This window comes from Petromyzon marinus, chromosome 39, assembly GCF_048934315.1.
Source record: "Petromyzon marinus isolate PM22_M1 ecotype Great Lakes invasive population chromosome 39, UKy_Petmar_22M1.pri1.0, whole genome shotgun sequence".
In the NCBI taxonomy this organism is placed as follows: domain Eukaryota; kingdom Metazoa; phylum Chordata; class Hyperoartia; order Petromyzontiformes; family Petromyzontidae; genus Petromyzon; species Petromyzon marinus.
The window spans coordinates 7,706,110-7,733,261 of record NC_133705.1 but is presented as its reverse complement, the minus strand read 5'-3'; the positions used below and the strand labels follow the sequence as shown (position 1 = coordinate 7,733,261).

Sequence of the window (27,152 nt, the reverse complement as noted above, 5' to 3'; positions counted from 1 at the left end):
TCCAGGTCGCTTCTGGAAGAGACAAAAAATGGGCTACACTGTACAGCTCAGTGGGCATTACCTGGTCCAATATTTTTTTTTAAAATCAGTTTTAGTTTAGTTTTAATTGCGGTTAGAGCGGATATCGGACGGCGGTCGGATATGCGACGTTGTGGTGAATTTGTGTCAGGCATCTGGTCCCTCCCCTCCCTCCCTGCCGGCCACCACCACCCGAGTTCGCTGGCCACCTAAGCGCCCGGTAGGGGGTGGGGGGAGCGAGGGGTCCTCTCTCTCAGTCGTTCGTTCGCTCGCGAGACGAGGAGGAAGCCGGCACATGGATGGCGTCCTCCCGGCAGAGGCGGCGCGGTGGCGGAGCGGGCCGAGGGGACGGCGAGGGCGACGGGCAGCAAGGGCAGCAGGGGCAGGGCCCGCCTGCCGTCCGGAGCGGCACGGGCCCAGCGCAGACCCAAGAGAGCGGGCGGCCCGCGGAGTGAGTGTGACGCGTGAGAGAGCGAGCGCGGGTTCAGGAGGAGGTGCGCGTGGAGTGGTGGGGATGGCAGTGTGCGTGTGTTAGATTGCTTGACGGTGTGAGAGTGTGTGAGCGTGTAAAATAGTGATTGTGCGTGTGAGAGAGAAAGTGTTTGTGTGTGTGTGTGTGGACGTGATAGTGTGTGCGTGCATCGGTGAGTGTGTGCGCCTTGTCATCCGACACGTGGCGTCGGACGCGGGGGATGTGGTGTGAGTGATGTGGGAGTGTGAGTGATGTGGGAGTGTGAGTGATGTGGGAGTGTGAGACGTGGTGTGAGTGATGTGGGAGTGTGAGACGTGGTGTGAGTGATGTGGGAGTTGTGAGACGTGGTGTGAGTGATGTGGGAGTTGTGAGACGTGGTGTGAGTGATGTGGGAGTGTGAGACGTGGTGTGAGTGATGTGGGAGTGTGAGACGTGGTGTGAGTGATGTGGGAGTGTGAGACGTGGTGTGAGTGATGTGGGATTGTGAGACGTGGTGTGAGTGATGTGGGAGTTGTGAGACGTGGTGTGAGTGATGTGGGAGTGTGAGACGTGGTGTGAGTGATGTGGGAGTGTGAGACGTGGTGTGAGTGATGTGGGAGTTGTGAGACGTGTGAGTAATGTGGGAGTTGTGAGACGTGGTGTGAGTGATGTGGGAGTGTGAGACGTGGTGTGAGTGATGTGGGAGTGTGAGACGTGGTGTGAGTGATGTGGGAGTGTGAGACGTGGTGTGAGTGATGTGGGAGTGTGAGACGTGGTGTGAGTGATGTGGGAATGTGAGGCGTGGTGTGAGTGATGTGGGAGTGTGAGTGATGTGGGGGTGTGAGACGTGGTGTGAGTGATGTGGGAGTGTGAGACGTGGTGTGAGTGATGTGGGAGTGTGAGACGTGGTGTGAGTGATGTGGGAGTGTGAGACGTGGTATTAGTGATGTGGGAGTTGTAAGACGTGGTGTGAGTGATGTGGGAGTGTGAGACGTGGTGTGAGTGATGTGGGAGTGTGAGACGTGGTGTGAGTGTTGTGGGAGTGTGAGACGTGGTGTGAGTGATGTGGGAGTGTGAGACGTGGTGTGAGTGATGTGGGAGTTGTGAGACGTGATGTGAGTGATGTGGGAGTGTGAGACGTGGTGTGAGTGATGTGGGAGTGTGAGGCGTGGTGTGAGTGATGTGGGAGTGTGAGTGATGTGGGAGTGTGAGACGTGGTATTAGTGATGTGGGAGTTGTGAGACGTGGTGTGAGTGATGTGGGAGTGTGAGACGTGGTGTGAGTGATGTGGGAGTGTGAGACGTGGTGTGAGTGTTGTGGGAGTGTGAGACGTGGTGTGAGTGATGTGGGAGTGTGAGACGTGGTGTGAGTGATGTGGGAGTTGTGAGACGTGATGTGAGTGATGTGGGAGTGTGAGACGTGGTGTGAGTGATGTGGGAGTGTGAGGCGTGGTGTGAGTGATGTGGGAGTGTGAGGCGTGTGGGGGTGTGAGACGTGGTGTGAGTGATGTGGGAGTGTGAGGCGTGGTGTGAGTGATGTGGGAGTTGTGAGACGTGTAGTGAGTGATGTGGAAGTGTGAGACGTGGTGTGAGTGATGTGGGAGTGTGAGACGTGGTGTGAGTGATGTGGGAGTGTGAGACGTGGTGTGAGTGATGTGGGAGTGTGAGCCGTGGTGTGAGTGATGTGGGAGTGTGAGACGTGGTGTGAGTGATGTGGGAGTGTGAGACGTGGTGTGAGTGATGTGGGAGTTGTGAGACGTGGTGTTAGTGATGTGGGAGTTGTGAGACGTGGTGTGAGTGATGTGGGAGTGTGAGACGTGGTGTGAGTGATGTGGGAGTGTGAGACGTGGTGTGAGTGTTGTGGGAGTGTGAGACGTGGTGTGAGTGATGTGGGAGTGTGAGACGTGGTGTGAGTGATGTGGGAGTGTGAGACATGGTGTGAGTGATGTGGGAGTGTGAGACGTGGTGTGAGTGATGTGGGAGTTGTGAGACGTGGTGTGAGTGATGTGGGAGTGTGAGACGTGGTGTGAGTGATGTGGGAGTTGTGAGACGTGGTGTGAGTGATGTGGGAGTGTGAGACGTGGTGTGAGTGATGTGGGAGTGTGAGACGTGTGAGTGATGTGGGAGTGTGAGACGTGGTGTGAGCGATGTGGGAATGTGAGACGTGGTGTGAGTGATGTGGGAGTGTAAGACGTGGTGTGAGTGATGTGGGAGTGTGAGACGTGTAGTGAGCGATGTGGGAATGTGAGACGTGGTGTGAGTGATGTGGGAGTGTGAGACGTGGTGTGAGTGATGTGGGAGTTGTGAGACGTGGTGTGAGTGATGTGGGAGTTGTGAGACGTGGTGTGAGTGATGTGGGAGTGTGAGACGTGGTGTGAGCGATGTGGGAATGTGAGACGTGGTGTGAGTGATGTGGGAGTTGTGAGACGTGGTGTGAGTGATGTGGGAGTTGTGAGACGTGGTGTGAGTGATGTGGGAGTGTGAGGCGTGGTGTGAGTGATGTGGGAGTGTGAGGCGTGTGGGGGTGTGAGTCGTGGTGTGAGTGATGTGGGAGTGTGAGACGTGGTGTGAGTGATGTGGGAGTGTGAGACGTGGTGTGAGTGATGTGGGAGTGTGAGGCGTGGTGTGAGTGATGTGGGAGTGTGAGGCGTGGTGTGAGTGAGTCGCGTGGTGTGAGAGTGATGTAGAGTGGGACATGGTGTGGGAATGAGTGATGTGGTGTGAGCGTAATGTGGTGTGGTTGTGAGTGACATGGTCCATGTGAGAGTGAGTGATGTCGTGTGAGAATGTGAGACGTGGTATGAGAATGAGTGATGCGGTGTGGGAGTGTGGTACGTGGTGTGAGTGATGTGGGAGTGTGGGACGTGGTGTGAGAGTGAGTGATGTGGTGTGAAAATGTGAGACCTGGTATGAGAATGAGTGATGTGGTGTGGGAGTGTGTAACGTGGTGTGAGTGTTGTGGGAGTGTGGTACGTGGTGTGAGTGATGTGGGAGTGTGGGACGTGGTGTGAGAGTGAGTAATGTGGTGTGAGAATGTGAGACGTGGTATGAGAATGAGTGATGCGGTGTGGGAGTGTGTAACGTGGTGTGAGTGATGTGGGAGTGTGGGACGTGGTGTGAGAGTGAGTGATGCGGTGTGGGACGTGGTGTGAGAGTGGCTGTTGGAGGCCAATGCCCGTCTCTTTATTTCTGTTGTTGCGACATCACAGGAGTTCAACTCATTGCACGTGGATTGTCTCGCCTCTAAATAACAATTGCCCACGCCATCATGTCCTTGACACATTTGCACCCAATGACTTGAGCTCTGTCAGGCAAGTCCGCACTGGCGGCCAGACGCATCCAGAACAACCGCAGTGGTCCAGAGAATTGCAGTTTTTTCTGTGCATTAATTATCAATCGGGAAGTCAGAGACCACCAACAACCAGGGCTGCACTGCATTGCAGTGCGCGTCCCATTTTAAGTGATGGGTGAAGGTAAAAGCGCAGCCCTGAATATTGCTTGCTCACAACACTGTTTGCTGGTGTCCACTATCGAGGGAGCTCGAATTAGATCCTCTAGAGGGTATGCTGGTCGAGACGGTATCTTCCAAGCCCTCTCGATTGCACCTAGGGGGTTATTTTTCCTGCTCTTCCACGGTGGCCAGATGTCTCGGAAGAGGAGGAGGTGAGTACCTACATTCTAAACCAACCATGCGTCACCTACCGTAAGAGGAGGTGAGTACCTACATTCCAAACCAACCAAGCGTCACCTGCCATAAGAGGAGGTGAGTGCCTACATTCCAAACCAACCAAACGTCACCTGCCGTAAGAGGAGGTGAGTGCCTACATTCTAAACCAACCAAACGTCACCTGCCGTAAGAGGAGGTGAGTACCTACATTCCAAACCAACCAAACGTCACCTGCCATAAGAGGAGGTGAGTACCTACATTCTAAACCAACTAAACGTCACCTGCCGTGAGAGGAGGTGAGTACCTACATTCTAAACCAACCAAACGTCACCTGCCATAAGAGGAGGTGAGTACCTACATTCTAAACCAACCAAACGTCACTTGCCGTAAGAGGAGGTGAGTACCTACATTCTAAACCAACCAAGCGTCACCTACCATAAGAGGAGGTGAGTACCTACATTCCAAACCAACCAAACGTCACCTGCCATAAGAGGAGGTGAGTGCCTACATTCTAAACCAACCAAACGTCACCTGCCGTAAGAGGAGGTGAGTACCTACATTCTAAACCAACCAAACGTCACCTACCGTAAGAGGAGGTGAGTACCTACATTCCAAACCAACCAAACGTCACCTGCCATAAGAGGAGGTGAGTACCTACATTCTAAACCAACCAAACGTCACCTACCGTAAGAGGAGGTGAGTACCTACATTCCAAACCAACCAAACGTCACCTGCCATAAGAGGAGGTGAGTACCTACATTCTAAACCAACCAAGCGTCACCTACCATAAGAGGAGGTGAGTACCTACATTCTAAACCAACCAAACGTCACCTGCTGTGAGAGGAGGTGAGTACCTACATTCTAAACCAACCAAACGTCACTTGCCGTAAGAGGAGGTGAGTACCTACATTCTAAACCAACCAAACGTCACTTGCCGTAAGAGGAGGTGAGTACCTACATTCTAAACCAACCAAACGTCACCTGCCATAAGAGGAGGTGAGTACCTACATTCTAAAACAATCAAACGTCACCTGCCGTAAGAGGAGGTGAGTACCTACATTCTAAACCAACCAAACGTCACCTGCCATAAGAGGAGGTGAGTACCTACATTCTAAACCAACCAAACGTCACCTGCCCTAAGAGGAGGTGAGTGCCTACATTCCAAACCAACCAAACGTCACCTGCCCTAAGAGGAGGTGAGTGCCTACATTCCAAACCAACCAAACGTCACCTGCCATAAGAGGAGGTGAGTACCTACATTCTAAACCAACCAAACGTCACCTGCCCTAAGAGGAGGTGAGTGCCTACATTCCAAACCAACCAAACGTCACCTACCGTAAGAGGAGGTGAGTACCTACATTCTAAACCAACCAAGCGTCACCTACCGTAAGAGGAGGTGAGTACCTACATTCTAAACCAACCAAACGTCACCTACCGTAAGAGGAGGTGAGTGCCTACATTCTAAACCAACCAAACGTCACCTGCCGTAAGAGGAGGTGAGTACCTACATTCTAAACCAACCAAACGTCACCTGCCATAAGAGGAGGTGAGTACCTACATTCTAAACCAACCAAACGTCACCTGCCCTAAGAGGAGGTGAGTGCCTACATTCCAAACCAACCAAACGTCACCTGCCCTAAGAGGAGGTGAGTGCCTACATTCCAAACCAACCAAACGTCACCTGCCATAAGAGGAGGTGAGTACCTACATTCTAAACCAACCAAACGTCACCTGCCCTAAGAGGAGGTGAGTGCCTACATTCCAAACCAACCAAACGTCACCTACCGTAAGAGGAGGTGAGTACCTACATTCTAAACCAACCAAGCGTCACCTACCGTAAGAGGAGGTGAGTACCTACATTCTAAACCAACCAAACGTCACCTACCGTAAGAGGAGGTGAGTGCCTACATTCTAAACCAACCAAACGTCACCTGCCATAAGAGGAGGTGAGTACCTACATTCTAAACCAACCAAGCGTCACCTACCGTAAGAGGAGGTGAGTACCTACATTCTAAACCAACCAAACGTCACTTGCCGTAAGAGGAGGCGAGTACCTACATTCTAAACCAACCAAACGTCACCTGCCATAAGAGGAGGTGAGTACCTACATTCTAAACCAACCAAACGTCACCTGCCATAAGAGGAGGTGAGTACCTACATTCTAAACCAACCAAACGTCACCTGCCATAAGAGGAGGTGAGTGCCTACATTCTAAACCAACCAAGCGTCACCTACCGTAAGAGGAGGTGAGTACCTACATTCTAAACCAACCAAACGTCACCTGCCATAAGAGGAGGTGAGTGCCTACATTCTAAACCAACCAAACGTCACCTGCCATAAGAGGAGGTGAGTACCTACATTCTAAACCAACCAAGCGTCACCTACCGTAAGAGGAGGTGAGTGCCTACATTCTAAACCAACCAAACGTCACCTACCGTAAGAGGAGGTGAGTACCTACATTCTAAACCAACCAAGCGTCACCTACCGTAAGAGGAGGTGAGTACCTACATTCTAAACCAACCAAGCGTCACCTGCCGTAAGAGGAGGTGAGTACCTACATTCTAAACCAACCAAACGTCACCTGCTGTGAGAGGAGGTGAGTACCTACATTCTAAACCAACCAAGCGTCACCTGCCATAAGAGGAGGTGAGTACCTACATTCTAAACCAACCAAACGTCACCTGCTGTGAGAGGAGGTGAGTACCTACATTCTAAACCAACCAAGCGTCACCTACCGTAAGAGGAGGTGAGTACCTACATTCTAAACCAACCAAACGTCACCTGCCATAAGAGGAGGCGAGTACCTACATTCTAAACCAACCAAGCGTCACCTACCGTAAGAGGAGGTGAGTACCTACATTCTAAACCAACCAAACGTCACCTGCCATAAGAGGAGGCGAGTACCTACATTCCAAACCAACCAAACGTCACCTGCCCTAAGAGGAGGTGAGTGCCTACATTCCAAACCAACCAAACGTCACCTGCCATAAGAGGAGGTGAGTACCTACATTCTAAACCAACCAAACGTCACCTGCCCTAAGAGGAGGTGAGTGCCTACATTCCAAACCAACCAAACGTCACCTACCGTAAGAGGAGGTGAGTACCTACATTCTAAACCAACCAAGCGTCACCTACCGTAAGAGGAGGTGAGTACCTACATTCTAAACCAACCAAACGTCACCTACCGTAAGAGGAGGTGAGTGCCTACATTCTAAACCAACCAAACGTCACCTGCCATAAGAGGAGGTGAGTACCTACATTCTAAACCAACCAAGCGTCACCTACCGTAAGAGGAGGTGAGTACCTACATTCTAAACCAACCAAACGTCACTTGCCGTAAGAGGAGGCGAGTACCTACATTCTAAACCAACCAAACGTCACCTGCCATAAGAGGAGGTGAGTACCTACATTCTAAACCAACCAAACGTCACCTGCCATAAGAGGAGGTGAGTACCTACATTCTAAACCAACCAAACGTCACCTGCCATAAGAGGAGGTGAGTGCCTACATTCTAAACCAACCAAGCGTCACCTACCGTAAGAGGAGGTGAGTACCTACATTCTAAACCAACCAAACGTCACCTGCCATAAGAGGAGGTGAGTGCCTACATTCTAAACCAACCAAACGTCACCTGCCATAAGAGGAGGTGAGTACCTACATTCTAAACCAACCAAACGTCACCTGCCATAAGAGGAGGTGAGTACCTACATTCTAAACCAACCAAGCGTCACCTACCGTAAGAGGAGGTGAGTGCCTACATTCTAAACCAACCAAACGTCACCTACCGTAAGAGGAGGTGAGTACCTACATTCTAAACCAACCAAGCGTCACCTACCGTAAGAGGAGGTGAGTACCTACATTCTAAACCAACCAAGCGTCACCTGCCGTAAGAGGAGGTGAGTACCTACATTCTAAACCAACCAAACGTCACCTGCTGTGAGAGGAGGTGAGTACCTACATTCTAAACCAACCAAGCGTCACCTGCCATAAGAGGAGGTGAGTACCTACATTCTAAACCAACCAAACGTCACCTGCTGTGAGAGGAGGTGAGTACCTACATTCTAAACCAACCAAGCGTCACCTACCGTAAGAGGAGGTGAGTACCTACATTCTAAACCAACCAAACGTCACCTGCCATAAGAGGAGGCGAGTACCTACATTCTAAACCAACCAAACGTCACCTGCCGTAAGAGGAGGTGAGTACCTACATTCTAAACCAACCAAGCGTCACCTACCGTAAGAGGAGGTGAGTGCCTACATTCTAAACCAACCAAGCGTCACCTGCCATAAGAGGAGGTGAGTACCTACATTCTAAACCAACCAAACGTCACCTGCCGTAAGAGGAGGTGAGTACCTACATTCTAAACCAACCAATCGTCACCTGCCATAAGAGGAGGTGAGTACCTACATTCTAAACCAACCAAACGTCACCTGCCGTAAGAGGAGGTGAGTGCCTACATTCTAAACCAACCAAACGTCACCTACCGTAAGAGGAGGTGAGTACCTACATTCCAAACCAACCAAACGTCACCTGCCGACCGACTAGCCTTGTGTGTGCACCCTTTCATTCTGCCGTTAAGTATGTTGAACTTCTTTCACACCATACGTAGCTAACCGTGGTAATCGGAGGTGATATAGAGTCGAATTTGCATTTACTTCCCTTTCTCAATCGACTGCTGGAGAAAGGCATGTAGTGTCGGTCATGGGATTTTCTGACCATACCTCACCACGCTGGTCAGTGTGGGTTGAATTGAGCGACCCAGTCTCTCGATTAAACAGCGTTGCCTGCTGCTACCACCTTTGCTGCTGATGTTGCCTGCTCTGTATAATCGAGAGAGATAATGATGTGTCGTATGTATGTTGAACTTCTTTCACATCGTACATAGCCAACTGGGCTAATCAGATGTAGTATTAGCACGGTTGGCTACATACGGTGCGAAAGAAGTTCAACGTATATACATACAGAATGATGTGTAAATTAAATTCCCGAAGAAGCTCACGGCCCGTGGAGCGAAACGTCGGACATTGTGCAGAACAAACTCTTGTTATAACCCAAACAACACTTTGGAGAGCAAACACATTCCTGCGGAGGGAGCTGGTAGGAACGTTGGGTTGCTCGGTCAATGGCCAGGGAGGGCCCACTGAGCTGTATACGATTCCGAAGTGACCTTGCCTCGAATGATGGCTCAACGAATTGGCGGCTTATAATGTAGAGATTGAGAGCAGCCGCATACTGCAAACGCATGTTGCTGATTCTCCACGTGGAGGGAAACATGTCGTGAAGATGGCCGGACGTGGTTGTTGGCCACCCACCCCCTCGTGTGTGTCGTGGGCCGCCTTTCCCACCCAGCCCCTCCCTCCCCACCCAGCCCCTCCCTTCCCACCCTCCCCTCTCCACCCACCCCTCCCATTTTTGGATGCGCGACGGACGGACACAATAATCCCCTGTGGGCTGGTGAAACCAGAAGGTTCCTACCGGTATAATTTGTCGTTTTCTTTTGAATCTCTGCACAGTGCACCCAGCGCAGTAGGAGGACAGATATGGGCTCCAGAGGGGCCCACTGCCTTCAAGTTGCTCTTGTCTGCTCGCTTCTGCTCAGCGCTGCTCAGCAACATCTCTGACTGCGATGAGACCTTCAACTACTGGGAGCCTGTAAGTTTATGTGTGTGTGTCCCCCCCTCCCCTCCACATTTTGTGTTCTACTCGGGAGTGGCCAGACTGAGTGCGCTACATCGTTCCCCGTGGGTGTTGTGGTCGATTCAGATAAAACTAAATGTAAAAGAAATCCGTCCGTTGTCCGATCCATTGCCGGATGAATGCCTTCTCCCGTGCGATGTCATTCATGTGGGTTGTTTGTTCATACTTCAGCGCACTCAGTGTAGGTAAGGGGGGGAGGTCCAGGACCGGTTCGGATATCGCTCGCCACTGACGTTGACTGTGACCGGGAATTAAACTCACGTCGCCGGCTTTATAGCGCAGTGCGCTGACAATTGCTCCACCAGTCCATCTATACCTGCAATTACATCTGGACACATTTTCACAATTTTTACGGGCGGTGACCATAAGAGGCTGGGTGTTTGTAATGAACACTTTATTTGCATGATACGGTGAACTGTCGGTATGATATTCCCGCTTTGTGCATTTTCCCACATCTATCATCTTGTTTTTTTAAAGTTGCAAAAAACATCCCTAACAAAACAATGTGCAGTAAATGTTCCCCAATATAACATTGTCCCTAACATAATACAGGGTGTTTCAAAAGATCGACCCAATTTCAAAGCAGTATATTTCACGATGGCAACATGTTACAATTACACAAAAAGTTACAAACGGTTTAGTGAGTTATAAACTTTTACTAACCATTTTATAAATGCTCAGTGTGTCCTCCACCTGCTGTACGGACAACATCGAGACGATAGTTAAATTCGTCCCAAACGCCTCTCAAAGTGTCTTCTTCCACTAAAGTCACCGCTGCCGTGATTCTGTTTTTGAGGTCATCCAGATTAGTCGCTAATGGTGGCACAAAAACACGGTCTTTTGTGCCACCACGCTCTTTGACATTGGCGGATCAATGCCAAAACGCCGTTGAAACGCACGCTGCACCACAATTACGGATTCAGTCTTGCTGAACTGCAGAACGCAAAACGCCCCTTGTGTTGCGGGGTCACCATCTTGCGAATGACCGAGGCTAGAGGCTGTTTGTGCGCTGGAAGAGGCATCTAGCGGTAATCATTTGAAACTCTATGCCCCGCCTTCTCGATGCCCCGCCCTTTCATTCATGGGCGGTTCGTGGTTGCAGAGATATAGTGATTTCAAATCGGGTCCATCTTTTTCAGACACCATCTATAGCAAAATGGCTGATCCCCTGAAAACTATCAAGGGTTCACAATGTTGAATGGCTAAGAATTATCTAAATGTTTGACTGGTTAAGGCAGCTAGACTAGAGCAATGACGAAATGAAAGCCACGGACTCAGACTTGACTAAAATTCAGCAGGTTGTCATCGACTATAGTAGGACTTTAAATATGTTTTTTGAATGCTGACTCTCAATGACCACTGGCCTAGCATTATTGGAGTAACGGTCTAGGGCAGGGGTCGGCAACCTGTGGCTCTGTAGCTGCATGCAGGATTTTGGATGCACCCTTGCGGGCAGCCATTTAAAAAAAAAGTAAATCTTAAACATAATTTAACGTTAAGATGATTGATTAAATATGGCAGGGAATGGGTCACTATGGAATGTCTTATTGACAACAAAATGTACAAACTGTATTGTTTAAAGAATAAGGGGGAAAAAACGACGTAGACTTAGTTTATTTCATTGCCTATTTTTGTTTAGGTAAGGCAGAATTTGTTTGTCATCTGCTGTATAACTGCTGCTGTATTTGTGTGCGTGTAAAAGTTGCTCTACGTGTGATGCGGTTCTCGACCTATTCTTGTCAAAGACACAAAAAATGGCTCTTCTTCTTTGAAAGGTTGCCCACCCCTGGTCTAGGGAGACGAAACCCAGCGAGCGTCTGTTGGGCCCCGTGCATTTCAGACGCACTACCTGCTGTACGGCACAGGGTTCCAGACGTGGGAGTACTCCCCCGATTACGCCATTCGCTCATATGCCTACCTCTGGCTGCTGGCCATCCCCGGCTGGTTCCACAGCCGGGTCCTGCAGGCCAACAAGGCAAGTTGACGCTGAGCGGTCCGTTTCCGCATTGAGCCGTTCCTGTCGCGAATACGGGTGCTGGGCAGTTACGCGATTTCAGTCGTACGTTTCAGACGTGCTATGGATGTGGGCGGCGATTGATCATGAGTGTAATCGCGAAGTGGTTTTTGCTTTTACTCTGGATTAGTACGTGATGTAAATGATTTGTAATTGTTCATTACTGCGTTGTAAAATGTTGTGGATCGCTCTTCAATCAATTGGCATGGTTATTCACATGGCAACTTTATTTATAAAATATGGCTGTGTCAGGTGCTGGAGGGTGTACGACACACTGGCATATTACTCACGAGATCTGAATCCTAAAATATATATTTGTAATCATATTGGTCGTGAAAACCTTGATGTTAAATCTGTAATTAGAGTAAACTTTTTTATTGTATTCGTTTTGTGTTTTGCTTATATTGTCCATGTGCTGCAGGTGATGGTGTTTTACTTCCTGCGCTGTGTTTTGGCCTTCAGCTGCTGCCTCTGCGAGTTGTACTTCTACAAGTGAGTTACATTAACGCGTTCATGTACAGCCCTTTGGTCAATCCACCGCTAGATGAGGGTCTCTCAAATGCCGTGAGTGTCATGAGGTTATCATTAGAGCTTCATGCCGTCGGCTTGTGCGGGTTGGTCAAGATCATAGACCTGGGAGCGTAAAAGTACAATGCAACAATGGGTTTTGCCGTACTTCCGTCTGCTGCCTTCCACGTGTCTCCGAACCCCCAAGCAATGTTGACGAATGGACTGGAGTTTGTTCGGGTTTTACCAAGTGTTGTCCTACATGGAGGAGTGGTAATGTGGCCAAGCGGCATTGAGGCTCTTACATCCAATGTGTCCGTCTCCCCTAGAGCTGTGTGCAAGAGGTTTGGCCTCCACGTGGCCCGGCTAATGCTGGCCTTCCTGGTGTTGAGTCCTGGCATGTTCCTCTCGGCTGCCGGTAAGGAGTTAACGACAGTCAATGCACAAGCCATCTTAAAACAAAGGTTTTCGTAGCCAATACAACGACTGATATTTGTTATAGGGGTAAGGTACATAGTAGTTTCATACCAAAATTTTTGACTTTAACCCTTTGCCACCAAACAAGATTTTCAGTGAATTTTATTGTCAGTGAGGTGGTTTATTGGTCAGAATCTCATCGATATATTGGCATGTATAAATAATATCCTTGTAAGTGTGACAATCATGTTGGTTAGTGGAGGGTTGATGACAACAATTTTGGAATTAAAAAAATACTGATGTCAGGGTCCAGATGCGAAAATTATTCCCAAATTACTTTTTTGGGATTATATGTTTTGCAATCATCGACCCCGTACTGCCAGACTAATGCCCCTGGTCACTCTGTCAAATGAGATGAGATCTTGGTATCTTGCTTTTCACATGGTTTAACAAAATAAACTTGAAACTTTATCCGAGTGCTGTGCAGGTATTTTATTTTTACATATGTCATCATCATCAGCAGTGATTGATCCACTGCTGGATGAAGGTACATTAAACCTGGGCTGTGGAGAATCCAACAATCCCCTTAGTACCTGCACAGGAGCAGATGTCATCATCTCTGCGGTGGACATGTATGTTCAGTACAACCTTGTGCATCCAACTGTCACATATTTGCCCAGTTAACCGCCCACACCTAGTGCAGTATTTGTGTATGATGGTGTAACTGTCAATTTGTACAGATGTTCACAAATTCACAGCTTTTCACATGCAGAAATATATCCTTAATCTCGCGTGCAACTTCGTGCAGTGCACTATTTGCGCGTGGTGTAATCCTCTCAAGGCGTTCACATATATCTGCGTACTATACCTCGAACTCCCGGCACTTCTGATATGCGGCGTCGTACTCGATTCGTACATGAACATCTGTGTGTACGTTTTTTCTCCTCTGTAGCATACCTGCCCAGCAGCTTCTGCATGTACACGACGCTGCTCGCCCTCTCGGGCTGGTTCCTGGGCCACGACGGGGTCGCTGTCCTCTCCATCGCTGCCGGCGCCATCGTGGGCTGGCCCTTCAGCGTGCTGCTCGGGTGAGTGCCACGCTCGTTCCCCCCCCTCCTCACCCCCCCCTCCTCACCCCACCGCCCCTCAACCGCTCCCTTGACTCGCGCCTCCCTGCGTTGGCGGACTTCTCTGGTCAGAGGCGAGCCGGCTGGGTTTAATGTGGGGGCGGGGGAGCCTACGGCTCATGGGCCGCATGCAGCCTGCAACTTGATTTCACACGGCCCGTGGCAGACAACAAGGCCTACCACTTAGAAGCGACCACCAAATTATAATGATCTGTTACTGCAAGTATCTTCGCCGCCACACTAATCAGGTACTGGAGGGGAATATTTTTGACCAAATAACACGGTGTTTTTAGATTTAGTGTGCTCGGTGGCAGAAGTATCTGAGTTGCTTGTAAGTAAATGTGTATGGTCTATTTTACGTATTTCACTCAACACGATGAACTTCCTCGACCTCTCTTCTTCCTCTTGACATGCGTGTTATAGTAACTGACCCGGTGACCCGTGAGGCTATGGGTGATGTTAGTTGACCCTTGAGCCACCATGGCCAGAGGTGATCGTGGAGTGCTACTGGTCAACGTTAACGTGATGGCTTCCCCTGCAACTGTCTCCTTCACAGGATCCCCATTGCGGTCGACCTGCTGCTGAGGAAAGCGCACGTGAAGGACTTCCTTTGGTGGTGCTTGGTCGCGCTGCTCGTGTTTTTGGTAAGAGCAGGCCTGGCACGTGCTCACGAATGGCCAGCACAGACGCAGCACAACCGCTCGGCTTTGCTGACGGGTTTAATCGTGACAGTGATAGGTTACCGAGTTGCTGATTCATTGAACTTATGCGTGAAATAACAGACGAATTAAATACAACAGCGATGAAATATAACAATAGGCTTTACCCTTTCTAGCAATAAAACATGTTAAGGCATCAAGTCTACATTTGCCACACATACAGTGAGGGAAAAAAGTATTTGATCCCTTGCTGATTTTGTACGTTTGCCCAGTGACAAAGAAATGATCAGTCTATAATTTTAATGGTAGGTTTATTTGAACAGTGAGAGACAGAATAACAACAACAAAATACAGAAAAATGCATGTCAAAAATGTTATAAATTGATTTGCATTTTAATGAGGGAAATAAGTATTTGACCCCTCTGCAAAACATGACTTAGTACTTGATGGCAAAACCCTTGTTGGCAATCACAGAGGTCAGACGTTTCTTGTAGTTGGCCACCAGGTTTGCACACATCTCAGGAGGGATTTTGTCCCACTCCTCTTTGCAGATCTTCTCCAAGTCATTAAGGTTTCGAGGCTGACGTTTGGCAACTCGAACCTTCAGCTCTCTCCACAGATTTTCTATGGGATTAAGGTCTGGAGACTGGCTAGGCCACTCCAGGACCTTAATGTGCTTCTTCTTGAGCCACTCCTTTGTTGCCTTGGCCTTGTGTTTTGGGTCATTGTCATGCTGGAATACCCATCCACGACCCATTTTCAATGCCCTGGCTGAGGGAAGGAGGTTCTCACCCAAGATTTGACGGTACATGCCCCCGTCCATCGTCCCTTTGATGCCGTGAAGTTGTCCTATCCCCTTAGCAGAAAAACACCCCCAAAGCATAATGTTTCCACCTCCATGTTTGACGGTGGGGATGGTGTTCTTGGGGTCATAGTCAGCATTCCTCCTCCTCCAAACACGGTGAGTTGAGTTGATGCCAAAGAGGTCCATTTTGGTCTCATCTGACCACAACACTTTCACCCAGTTGTCCTCTGAATCATTCAGATGTTCATTGGCAAACTTCAGACGGGCATGTATATGTGCTTTCTTGAGCAGGGGGACCTTGCGGGCACTGCAGGATTTCAGTCCTTCACGGCGTAGTGTTACCAATTGTTTTCTTGGTGACTATGGTCCCAGCTGCCTTGAGATCATTGACAAGATCCTCCCGTGTAGTTCTGGGCTGATTCCTCACCGTTCTCATGATCATTGTAACTCCACGAGGTGAGATCTTGCATGGAGCCCCAGGGAGATTGACAGTTCTTTTGTGTTTCTTCCATTTGCTTGGCAAAGCTGCTTGGCAATGGTCTTGTAGCCCATTCCAGTCTTGTGTAGGTCTACAATCTTGTCCCTGACACCCTTGGAGAGCTCGTTGGTCTTGGTGGAGAGTTTGGAATCTGATTGATTAATTGCTTCTGTGGACAGGTGTCTTTTATACAGGTAACAAGCTGAGATTAGGAGCACTCCCTTTAAGAGTGTGCTCCTAATCTCAGCTCGTTACCTGTATAAAAGACATCTGGGAGCCAGAAATCTTTCTGATTGAGAGGGGGTCAAATACTTATTTCCCTCATTAAAATGCAAATCAATTTATAACATTTTTGACATGCGTTTTTCTGTATTTTGTTGTTGTTATTCTGTCTCTCACTGTTCAAATAAACCTACCATTAAAATTATAGGCTGATCATTTCTTTGTCAGTGGGCAAACGTACAAAATCAGCAGGGGATCAAATACTTTTTTCCCTCACTGTACTTATGGCAAAACATGTAAAGAAACATGCTCTGATAACATATCCATTGTCTTTGAAACTGATTATGGCCTTATCTCACCAGTGATATTAATGGAATATATTTGTATTAATAATAATAATCCACAATTTTATTCCGATTGGATACTTTGTCTCATGACACCATCATATCATGAGACGAAGTATCCATTCAGATCTCCCACAGAGCAGCGCGGGTCCTCCTTGTTACGAGAACGGCCCGCAGAAGCGGGTATCTCAGAGCTACCTTTGAGATCCCTTTAAGAGATCCCTAGTCCACACAGTAGGGGGCAACACCTTCCACCCAACCTACATGCACTTAACAGCCACGGACAAGAGAGCGCATCAAATGTGGGTAATGTAAATTAATAGATCCGATTGATATGTTCATCTCGATTGCACTAACCTCACGCCCGCTCCGTTTTGCTGGTGCCCACAGTTGCCCGTGGTGCTGGTGGACAGCTACTACTACGGCAAGCTGGTGTGCGCGCCACTCAACATCATCCTCTACAACGTCTTCACACCGCACGGGCCAGATCTCTACGGTGAGCCTGCCCACCGGCAGCCAAGCTGTCGATGGCACAGGCGGTGCAACTGCATCGCGGCCCACGCGGCCGTAGGGTAGATGGGTACCCAGGTGCCGGCCTATAAAGAGGAGGCAAACTAGATGGGGTACGGGGGGGCCCAGTTTGTTCCTTGCACCAAGGTCCATGCCAACGCCGCTCTGCAGCTGCACCGGGCCACCTCCAGGGTACAAAATGATTGAAAACCGCTTACCGTGTTGAAACGGCCTCGTGTCAACGGGGGTATCTTGTGCCTCCAGGGACGGAGCCGTGGACCTTCTACTTTGTGAATGGCTTCCTCAACTTCAACATCGCGTTCCCGCTCGCCCTGCTTGCCCTGCCGCTGGCAATGCTCACCGAGTCTCTTCTCTCCAAGTACAATAGTAAGGCTCAGTGTGGTCACAGTATGGTCACGGTGTGTGTGCGTGTGTGTGTTGGGGCGTCACGTGTGATTGTGTTGTTGCGGTGTCGCGTGCGATTGTGTGTTGGCATGTCGTCATGTGCGATTGCTTGCTGTGGCATGGTTGTGTGTTGGGGTGTCGTGTGTGATTGTGAGTTGAGGTGTTGTATTTGGCTGCGATAAATTTCCACGCGATAAGCCAATTTGTGACCAGGTCTCTTTTGATCAAGAGTTACATAGCTCAGTGGGCCTTACCTGATCAAATAAACAATAGTTTAGGTTGTGTGACAGTGAGTTGGGATGTCGTGAGTGATTGTGAGCTGGGGTGCCGTGCGCGATCGTCTCAGTCCAGCACCTGGGGCGGCCCTATTGGCTGTCGCTGTCTCCGTTCTACCTGTGGCTGCTCGTGTTCATCGCCCAGCCGCACAAGGAGGAGCGCTTCATGTTCCCCGTGTTCCCGCTCGTGTGCCTGCACGGCGCCGTTGCGCTCTCCGCGCTGCAGGTACCGCGTGCTCTCGGTTCGCGCTTCACGCCGTACGATGGCACGCTTGAAAGTCGACGTGTCTCTATTCCCATTTATCGTGGCGTGGGGGGGAGCGGTGGCGCAGCGCGGAGTGGCACCGCGTTTTGAACCCGGTGGTTTGAGTTTCGATTGCCGACCACGGCTAATGCCAATGGCGATGATATCCGAACTGGTCATGGGCCCTTCCCTTCACCAAACCGCATTGGCCACTGTGTGTCCAAGCAGCCACCAATGGGGTGGAGAGGCCTTTAGCAGTGGACTGACAAAAGTTCTATACATTTGTACACCGCCTTATCCCTCCCCATGCAGAATTTGGCGAGACCTAGGTTCGATTTCCTGCCACATCTAATATCAATGGGTGACCTGTCCTCAGCGTGCCGTAGGTCAACTCGTCCTTAATTCGGTGTCCGGTGCAGTGTGTTAGCATCAGAACTGGGGAGACAATGGCAGTCGGGCATGACCGCTGGTTGCTCTTTCTGTGCCATGCCTGGCCTCAATAGGCGCTCGCTCCCAACATTGGCCCCAACAGTCTTCTTTTTCACCGTACGTAGCCAACCGCGCTAATCGGAGGTGCGGGGGAAGGGCAACAAACTAAATACAAAAAGCAGCGCTAATATCGAAAGAGTGTTCCAGACGGCTGCAGATACACTTTTAAAGGCTCCACGGAGGATCTCTTTGTCTCTGTATGTGGGTGCAGAAGTGCTACCATTTTACGTTTTGGCGCTACCGTCTGGAGCACTACACTCACTCATCGCAGTGGCTGGCGCTGTCCGCACTTGCGCTGTTCTCTGTGCTCTCAGCCTCGCGGACGCTCGCTCAGTTCAAAGGCAAGTCGACTCTCGCGTGCACACTCAGGGACTCGTGGCCCCGTCTGTTTTACTGCGTGGAGGGCATTGACGATTCAGCACTTCTTACACTTTATGAAAATCAAAAGAAACTCTTTGGACAGATAATCGCTTGCAGGCTGGAAACAAGCAGGAATAATGATACACACAAAGGATGATTTTGAGACTGCAAAAGGCAGAATTGTGACCAGAGGATTAATCTGGTCATCATGCTTTGGATGTCACGTGAGACGCAAGGCATGATGGGAAGACTGACAGAAGTGACTGGAGTGCATGTGAATGTGTGGCTCACCAAAGCTATTTGAAGTCCTATTCTGTCCTCATTAATGAAGAGATTCCACACTGATTTAAAGCTTTCGTGACTGCAAGGATTCATCTTCTTTGGTTCTTTCGGTAAAGTCACGTAGAATGAGAATAAAATAATAAATTGATAAAATAAAATAACACAAGAAAATTCTCACGACGTTTCGGCCACAACACAAGCGGCCTTCATCCAGACAGTCTCATCCCTTCACCTGATGAAGGCCGCTTGTGTTGTGGCCTAAACGTCGTGAGAATTTTATTGTGTTATTTTATTTTATCATTTTATTATTTTATTCTCATTCTACGTGACTTTACCGAAAGAACCAAAGAAGAAGATTCCACACTCCTACTACACTACAAGAAGAACTTTGGCATAGCCTCCGGGTCAACAAAACACCGGTTGAGTTAGAGAACGTCCTTGATGGTTGTTTTATCCATTTGGTTTTCCCCGCCTGGTCGCGTGTAGGGTACCACGCCCCTCTGGACCTGTTTACAGAGTTCCACCGCGTGGCGGCCGACCCCAGCATCCACACGCTGGCTGAGGGGAAAACGGTGAACGTGTGCATCGGCAAGGAGTGGCACAGATTCCCCACGCACTTCCTGCTCCCTGAAGCGTAAGGAGGAGGCAGGGGGGAGGGGGCGGAGGCAGCGGGGGGCGTGTCTGGAGCAATGTCACGCAACGGGAATGAGAGGCAGGCAGAAGATTTTGTTTTTGCTAAATGAGGAGGTCTTTAGTTTTGGTGAGGTTCGTTTGGAGAAAGTCTGAACCAGCCCCAGAGTGTATGGTGCCGTTTTTAAATTTGTGTTGTGTAATTTTATGAATTCTCACTTTCTGTGGCTGTTTGCTTCGTGATCAGTGTTAGAAACCGCTGAATCACTCTGCACTAAATCATTGGCTCACCTCCAACACCTGCCTAATGCTTTGGGGTATAATGATTCTTCGAGTCATCAATTGCATGGTGTATGTAAGAATCAGATATTTTATGTTTTGTATATGCTGTGAGTAATTAGTCAACTTGATCCCTGCAGGCAAAAGAGGTGCTACAGTTCCGCCACATAAAAAAAATATATGTAATTTAATCTCGACTTAAATCGCACTGACAAAATAGGAACGGATCAGCCAGTGTCACAAGGAGGAATCGTTGAGCAGCATTATCATCGTCGTCGCTGTCTTTAAGGCTAAAAGCGTTCTTCTGCAGTCGCCAACGTTGCCTGCCGTGGTCGCTCAACGCCGTTCGTGCCACCGCTGCCAATCGCCCTCCTCTGTGTTCCTGTGCAGAAACTGGAAGCTGCAGTTCATCGCGTCGGAGTTCCGGGGGCAGCTGCCCAAGCCGTACCCGCCAGGAGACGACGCGACGCGGATCGTCCCCTCCCACATGAACGACCAGAACCGCGAGGAGGCGTCGCGATACGTGCGTACCGCGGCAGCGCCTGTTTACTGCATCTCCCGATTAGCACGGTTGGCTACGTACGGTGCGAAAGAAGTTCAACGTACATATAACACGTTTGGTTCCGTACGCCGCGAAATAAGTTCAACATAATATAGAATTGAAGCCTTCGTGACTGCATAAATTGCTATACTCATTGTTTTTTTCGGTAAGGTCACGTACGTAGAAAATTATATTGAAATAATAAATCACGACGTTTTTAGCAGTCTTCTGAAATTCGTGGTTAACCAGGTCAGTGTCTAACTGTGTTGTTGGCCGACTGGTTTTGCAACGCGTTATTTTTCTTAGGTTTGTTGAGTTCTCGTCTCTCATCTTCTTGTTATTGTATTTGCCTCCGTGCAGTTTAACGTTCTCTATGTGCTACGTACGTGATGTCCCCCTATGTGCTCCCTCACTATTTGTTTTACGCCTGATGATGATCGCTTGTGTTGCGTTCGAAACGTCGTGATTTATTATTTTAATATAATTTTCTACATACGTGACTTTACCGAAAAAACCAATGAGTAAAGTCCAACGTACATACATACATACGTAGCGCAATTTCTGCTCGTGGTCGTCGGCACATGATCACGGCAACCCTGTGTGACCCAATCTCACTGTGGAATGTGACCCCAATCCCCGCCGGCAGCTAAGTGTGGGATGAGCTTGGTCAGCGCTTAGATGGGCGTGTTTGCATGTATGTTGAACTTCTTTCGCACCGTACGTAGCCAAGCGTGGTAATCGAAGGTGCGTGCCAGCTGTTGCAGGCGGTCACGCATGCGAGGGGATAACAGTGGATGGGCGACCCCCTCCCCCCTGGGAGTTGCCCTTGAACAAGTGCTTGCTCGCTCAATGGATCTTCCCCCAGGATATACGTACAGTACAATAACATTGGTGTTGTAGGCTGCAGCTACTGGGCTATCTGTGGACAGCAGAGGTCAGTGCAGCAAAAGCCATTGGACTGTACTTCCATGCTCCCACTTCTATGCTGCCGGCTTCACCAACCCCTCTGGCCAGCGTGGTTACGTGTGGTCAAACGAGAACCCCCACACTCGGGAGGCCTTCATCCGTCAGTGGATTGTACAATCCGGTTTACGGCTGTCATTGTTTTTTTTATTTTAAACAGTGTTCTGAAACAACCATGACCGGCGCGGCATAGCTAACGTGTGTGCAGGCGGTGCACCTGTGCCGGGCCTTGTGGGCCAGAGGGTCCCGGGCTACGAAGAGAAGGGGAAAAGTTGGGTCAGGGGGCTGGGCCCCCCTCCACCCACCCCATTTAGTTCCTCGCGCGAGTGCCCGTGCCAACCACGGTGCGCCACTGGAGACGCCGGTCGCAACGCCAACTGCCTCGCCACGCTTGTGGTCCAATGGCCCTGGCGGCGTGCCCGCAGGTCGACGTGAAGCAGTGCCACTACCTGGTGGACCTGGACAGGGATGTGGAGACGGAGCGCGAGCCCCGCTACGCCACCAGGACGGAAGAGTGGAGCGTCGTCGCATACAGGCCCTTCCTCGATGCGGCCAGGTGCGTACGGCGTCCGTCCATCTGTAGCGGGAAGGGGGGGGGGGGGGTGGTGGGCCGCTATAACGCTACGAACAAAAACTCGAGTATAAAGTTGCATTGATTATTAGGGAATCATCCTGGAGAAAACTGGATGAATCGATGAAAGGGAGCTACCAAAAATTTGGGAGGCACAAACCAAAGGAAAAAAATATTTGCCCTGATAGCTGCCCATTGGTTTAAGGCTAAGCAGAAAGCGTGCACAATAGACTGAACAGACCCAGATGGAAAGATATGTGCATGAAGGATGTGTTGTCCACTGTTGAGGCATGAAGTGTGTGAGGTCTCTACAGGAGAAGAGAGCACCCACTAAGGCTAGTGCTTGAAACTCCCCCACCAATAACGACTACGTTTTCAAGATCTGAAACTGGATTTGTCAGTCCAGGGTTGGACTCGTCTCCCATGTGATAGCTGAACTGTCATCTGTTGCAGCGATAGGAGAATGCAGATGATGAAATGCTTTGGGAAACAATACATAATCCACCTAATTCGTAAAAAGCAAGAATACGTGGAGCAACTGGAGGAATCTACTATTTCACTCTAATGAAATGCAACAGGAATTTAAGTAGGGGAAATTTAGCGCATTGAATGGAGGAGCTGTAGCCGAGGTGGTAGGCCACGAGCCGGCTTCGTTTAACATGTGAAGGACATGGATTCCGATCTCTGGCTCATAATTTTTATTTTCATTTGCCCCGAGTTAACAACATGGAGAGTACTTCATCCAGCAGTAGATTAAAAAAGGGCTGTAAACTACGTATTCTTATTTTATTCTCTTTACTGTACTAATATTGCCACTGCATTTTCCAAAAATAGAAACATAGGTTTAGATTATTTGGCCACTATAAATTTCCACGTGATAAGCCACTACGTTGAGCTGTTATTTGTGGCTCGGTCGCTTCTGAAAAGAAGCTTACAGCTCAGTGGGCCTTACCTGGTAAAATAAAAATAAATGTTTCTTTAAATGTTTTTAGTGATTTTCTTACCTCTCCTTTAATTTGCACTCCTATCGTGTTTTTAGTCTTGTTTGTTGTAACTTTATTACCCGTCCCTATTGGGCATCTGTGGAAAAGGGCTTCATAGCTCATCGGATTCCTCCATTATAAATAAAGATTCTGATTTTGGTGCTAGTGCGAGACTCACTTCCGTTCTCTCTCCATCTCTCTCTTTGTCTCTCGGTGGCTTAACACGCGCAGCTCGTCCAAGCTGTTGCGCGCGTTCTACGTTCCGTTCCTGTCGTCTCAGCACGTCGTCTACCGAAACTACACCATCCTGAAGACGCGGAGAACCGGGCCCGGCAAGAAGAAGCGCATGAGGTTTCCGTGACGGCGTGCCGAAGCGACGGTGCACTATTTTCGAGCCGCGCGTTGGCGATGCGTTTTCCGGTTGCGCCGCGCGTTGTCGGGGGCGCGGCGTTCCGATTTTCTGCTCTGGCGTGATAGCCGGGAGCTTCTTCAGGAGCTGAATTAATTTCCTTAATTGAATTTAGATCAGTTTAAAACTACTATTTAAGCTGTTTTTTTATTTTGACCAGGGAAGGCCCACTGAGCTATATAGCTCTTTTTCTTGAACGGCCTGGTCACAAATGATAGCTCAATGAAGTGGCCTCTCATGTGGAAATTTATAGTAAGCCAAATACTCTAAACGCATGTTGATTCTAAATGTGGAGGGAAAAACCAGAATACTCTGAGAAAATTCACGTGAGCACGGAGAGAACACGCAAACTCCGAATATACAGGCGTCAGGGTCGGGATCGAACCAACAGACTCGTGCATATCAGGTGAGGTATTTAACATCTCACCACCATGGTGCTGCAGAAGGTACCAGCCATATAGAGCAAAACTTCGGTACGTTGGAACTGAATTCAGGAACCGAACTGAACGCAGTTCCCGAACCTTCCCAGCGCACGGAGAAAAGCGTCGGTACGTCGGGAACTGAATTCAGCAACCGCTTTGAATTGAATTCAGGAACTGTCAGTGAGTTCCTTGAGAAGCTCCCCAGCACACGGAGCGAAACGTCGGACTACGTAACCGTGCGGCACGCAGCAAGACCCAAAGCGCACTGTCGGAGAGAGCCGTGCAAGCGCGACTCCGGGAAAAACTCGGGAGTGTTGTGCCGCATTGCAGCGAGCGCTCGTTACGAGCGGTGGAAAAACGGTTCGATCGTTGATGGCCTTTTTATTCAGGTATTCTCGCACGCGTGTTCAATGACGATTTTACAAAAATAAATGAACGCAAAGCATTTAATTATCGCTCGCAGGTCTTCAGGGCGTGCGTGTTGGTGGGGTGGGGGAAAAAGCTTTGCGTTAATGAACATTGGGATCCACTTGTCACTTGTGTTCGTCCCAGCTGTGTATTTCCTCGGTGTTTATTTTTTTGGCCCAGGTAACATAACAAAAAGGTTATTTGACTGATGAGTACAATGTTTGTACGTGTAGTAGATGATGGATATAAGCACACCCCATGGGAGCAAGGTCAGCTGTGCTTGTATCAGAAGGCGTGAGCCAGTATCAGAAGTTACCCTTTGACTTGCGCGCCCACCAGTGTAATGTATTTGACCAGGGAAACCCCACTGAGCTATATAGCTATTTTTTCAGAAGCGACCTGACCACAAATGATAGCTAAACGAAGTAGCTTATCATGGGGAAATTTATCGCAGCCAAATACTCGAAACGCACGTTTCAAACTCCAAATATACAGGCGTCAGGGTCGGGCTCAAACCCAAGACATCCTGTATACAAGGCGAGGTGGTTAACATCTCGCCACCCCTGCGCCCTGTTTCTTATATCAGAACTGTGCTTATAGTAAGATGTGCTTATATTCATCCAGCTTCTACTGTGCTTCGAATAAATGGGGAAGCCTGAGCTGATGGTGGCAAAACAATTACTGCAACAAGAGAATACGAACATGTGGTTGGTAAATTTAAATAAGTTGAGTACATTCCTCCTACGTCCGGACAGACGTCGCTGTTCCTGCCAAAGTCGGGCGTCACGTCACGCGAGGTCACGAACCTTTCGATCAGCCGTCATAAGTTAACCGGATGCAACATCTCTTAACACCGTGCAGGTGTAGCTTTGGCTTCTGTGAAGACTACCAGAGAGCCTCATACAAGTACAGTACATGTCCACATATCCGACCATCGCATAAACTCTGACCGATTAAATCACCCACGTCTAGTGCAGTATTTTGCATGGTGCAACTGCCATTATCCATAGATGCTTTTTCACATATCTGCCGGATTCCTCAGTCACAAGCGAGTCGGATATGCAACATTGTACTGTCCCGCTAAATCGACCTGCTAAGGTCGCAAAGGATTACGTGATACATTTCTAATTGCGCGTAGCAAAAGCGGTGAGTGTAGTTCTTTGGATAATGCTGTATTCGACTGTACAAGTGCATTCCACTGCTGGATGAGTGTCTCCCTACGCCTTGTGCCATGGGGGGCATTCAATCACACTTTACCACACTGGCCAGTGCGGGTCGATGGACGTGGGGAGCATAGTTGTGGGAGCATAGCACAGTACAACACCGGATTTTGCTGTACTGCCAAATACTGCTGCCCACCACCAGCCTACAACACCTGTTGTGCGTGACAATCACCTATCCAAGCATTATCCAGGCTGAAACCTGTATAGCCTTTGAGATCTCACCGGATCGGGCGCATTCCGAGTGATTTGGTGAGTGGCTGTACTTTAATATTCCATGGACTTGAATGATGATGATGATGATTATGCACAACTCTGTTATTTTACTTGTAACTGAAGCTTTATGATGACCAAACCCTCGGGACCAGGGTGAGCTCACGGTTTGTGGATATGGACTTAAAAGGCTGGTGCATTAACATTTGCTGTGTAGTCATTGTTGAGAAAGGCTAAATCCTGATGGTCAGCTGTTATATATGTGTATATACGTAACACATGTAAAGCACAGGCTCAAAGGCCCGAAACACTTAAGTGGCCAGCAACAAACAGCATTGTTGAAGTTGCGATAGACGAGTGTAAATTTGTTTCTTGCACTGAGAAAAGTTATACGAGCTGGGGAGAAGAGATCATGGGAGAGAATTCTAAGTAACCAGGAGAGATAAATGTTGTGACCTGCAGCGTGGTGGCCGGTTGAACAGCACGGTGGATGAGATGAAACAGTCCGCTAGACCGCGTCTTCAACGTGGGTGGAGGATTCGATGTTCTAGGGAACAATAACCATCGTACCGTAGTAGTCGCCACGATAGAAGAGTATTAAAGAGGTGACTCGGGAGTGAATCGATGAGCGCTGGATCATCACTCAATCCGACTGTCTTGGAAGATGTTGGGACGGACCGGTCGCATCATCAGTGCCCGAGTGTGTCCCCAAGTTTTTCCCTGCTTTTTGTCCACGTGTCCTCTGTTACCAAGGTAACGCCTATGATATACATTGTAGCCGTGTTTTGTTTTCCCCCAATTTTTTACTATGTTGGAATTTAAATTGCTTGGAGATATTTAAGCAGATTGGTGTCGATAGCTTACCCTATGGGTCAAACGTGGAAGTGATTCAATGTTGCAACATGTAAAGCGAAATAAACTGCACCCTGTGGTCACAGAAAATAAACTTGAACTGGATCTTTCGTACAGTACCTTATTTCTGTGCAATTACTGTGGCAATGTCCTGTAAAGGAACGTACCCAGGATCAGTTGAGACATCACCTGTCACTGATGTTAGTCGTGGCCGGGAATGGAACTGATGTTCCTGGGTTCAAAGCACAGTGAGCTAACCGCTGCACCATCCCCCCCCCCCCACCTTCACATATGATTTACATTATTATAAATCGAGTAATAAGCGCATTACTTTGAAGGATGAGTGGAACATGATGACTGTACAATGGATTACGCGTATCTTCTTTACCGGACTTCGAAACAATATTGGGTTATACCGAGAAATTTCTGCCCTGGCATCAGTCATTAAAACACATTCCTGCGGAGGGGGCTGGTAGGAACGTTGGTTGCTCGGTCAGTGGCCAGGGTCAACGGCGGCACCACGTGGTGTATTCCGCAAATATGCCCGACTGAGGGCGGGCACAAGCCGGCGTGAGTAGGTTCAACGTTCAGTTTTATAAGGGCACCACGGGGTGACCAGCCCCACCCCACCCAGCCCCACCCCTCCCAGCCCCACCCTTCCCACCCAGCCCCTCCCCACCCTCCCCTCCC

General features: G+C 49.1%; 1 protein-coding gene across 1 annotated transcript; it reads left to right on the top strand.

Moving 5' to 3' along the window:
- The first annotated feature begins 232 nt into the window (after positions 1 to 232).
- ALG9 (ALG9 alpha-1,2-mannosyltransferase) lies at positions 233 to 26,567 on the top strand. Its single transcript, XM_032968367.2, has 15 exons — positions 233 to 469; positions 9,650 to 9,788; positions 11,674 to 11,808; positions 12,269 to 12,339; positions 12,684 to 12,772; positions 13,724 to 13,859; positions 14,455 to 14,542; positions 16,797 to 16,902; positions 17,181 to 17,303; positions 17,668 to 17,822; positions 18,541 to 18,670; positions 19,458 to 19,605; positions 20,271 to 20,403; positions 21,810 to 21,940; positions 23,170 to 26,567. Exons 1-15 carry the CDS (start codon positions 318 to 320, stop codon positions 23,297 to 23,299), a joined length of 1,866 nt encoding a protein of 621 aa, XP_032824258.1. The 5' UTR covers positions 233 to 317; the 3' UTR covers positions 23,300 to 26,567.
- The last annotated feature ends 585 nt before the right edge of the window (positions 26,568 to 27,152 follow it).

What these genes read in the sequence shown, in the direction of transcription:
- ALG9 (XM_032968367.2), top strand. Translation starts at nt 318, where the DNA reads ATGGCGTCCTCCCGGCAGAGGCGGCGCGGTGGCGGAGCGGGCCGAGGG. An exon ending in TGCGAGTTGTACTTCTACAA is followed by an intron (nt 12,340 to 12,683) that starts GTGAGTTACATT and finishes CGTCTCCCCTAG; the next exon opens with AGCTGTGTGCAAGAGGTTTG. An exon ending in CCCTTCAGCGTGCTGCTCGG is followed by an intron (nt 13,860 to 14,454) that starts GTGAGTGCCACG and finishes TCTCCTTCACAG; the next exon opens with GATCCCCATTGCGGTCGACC.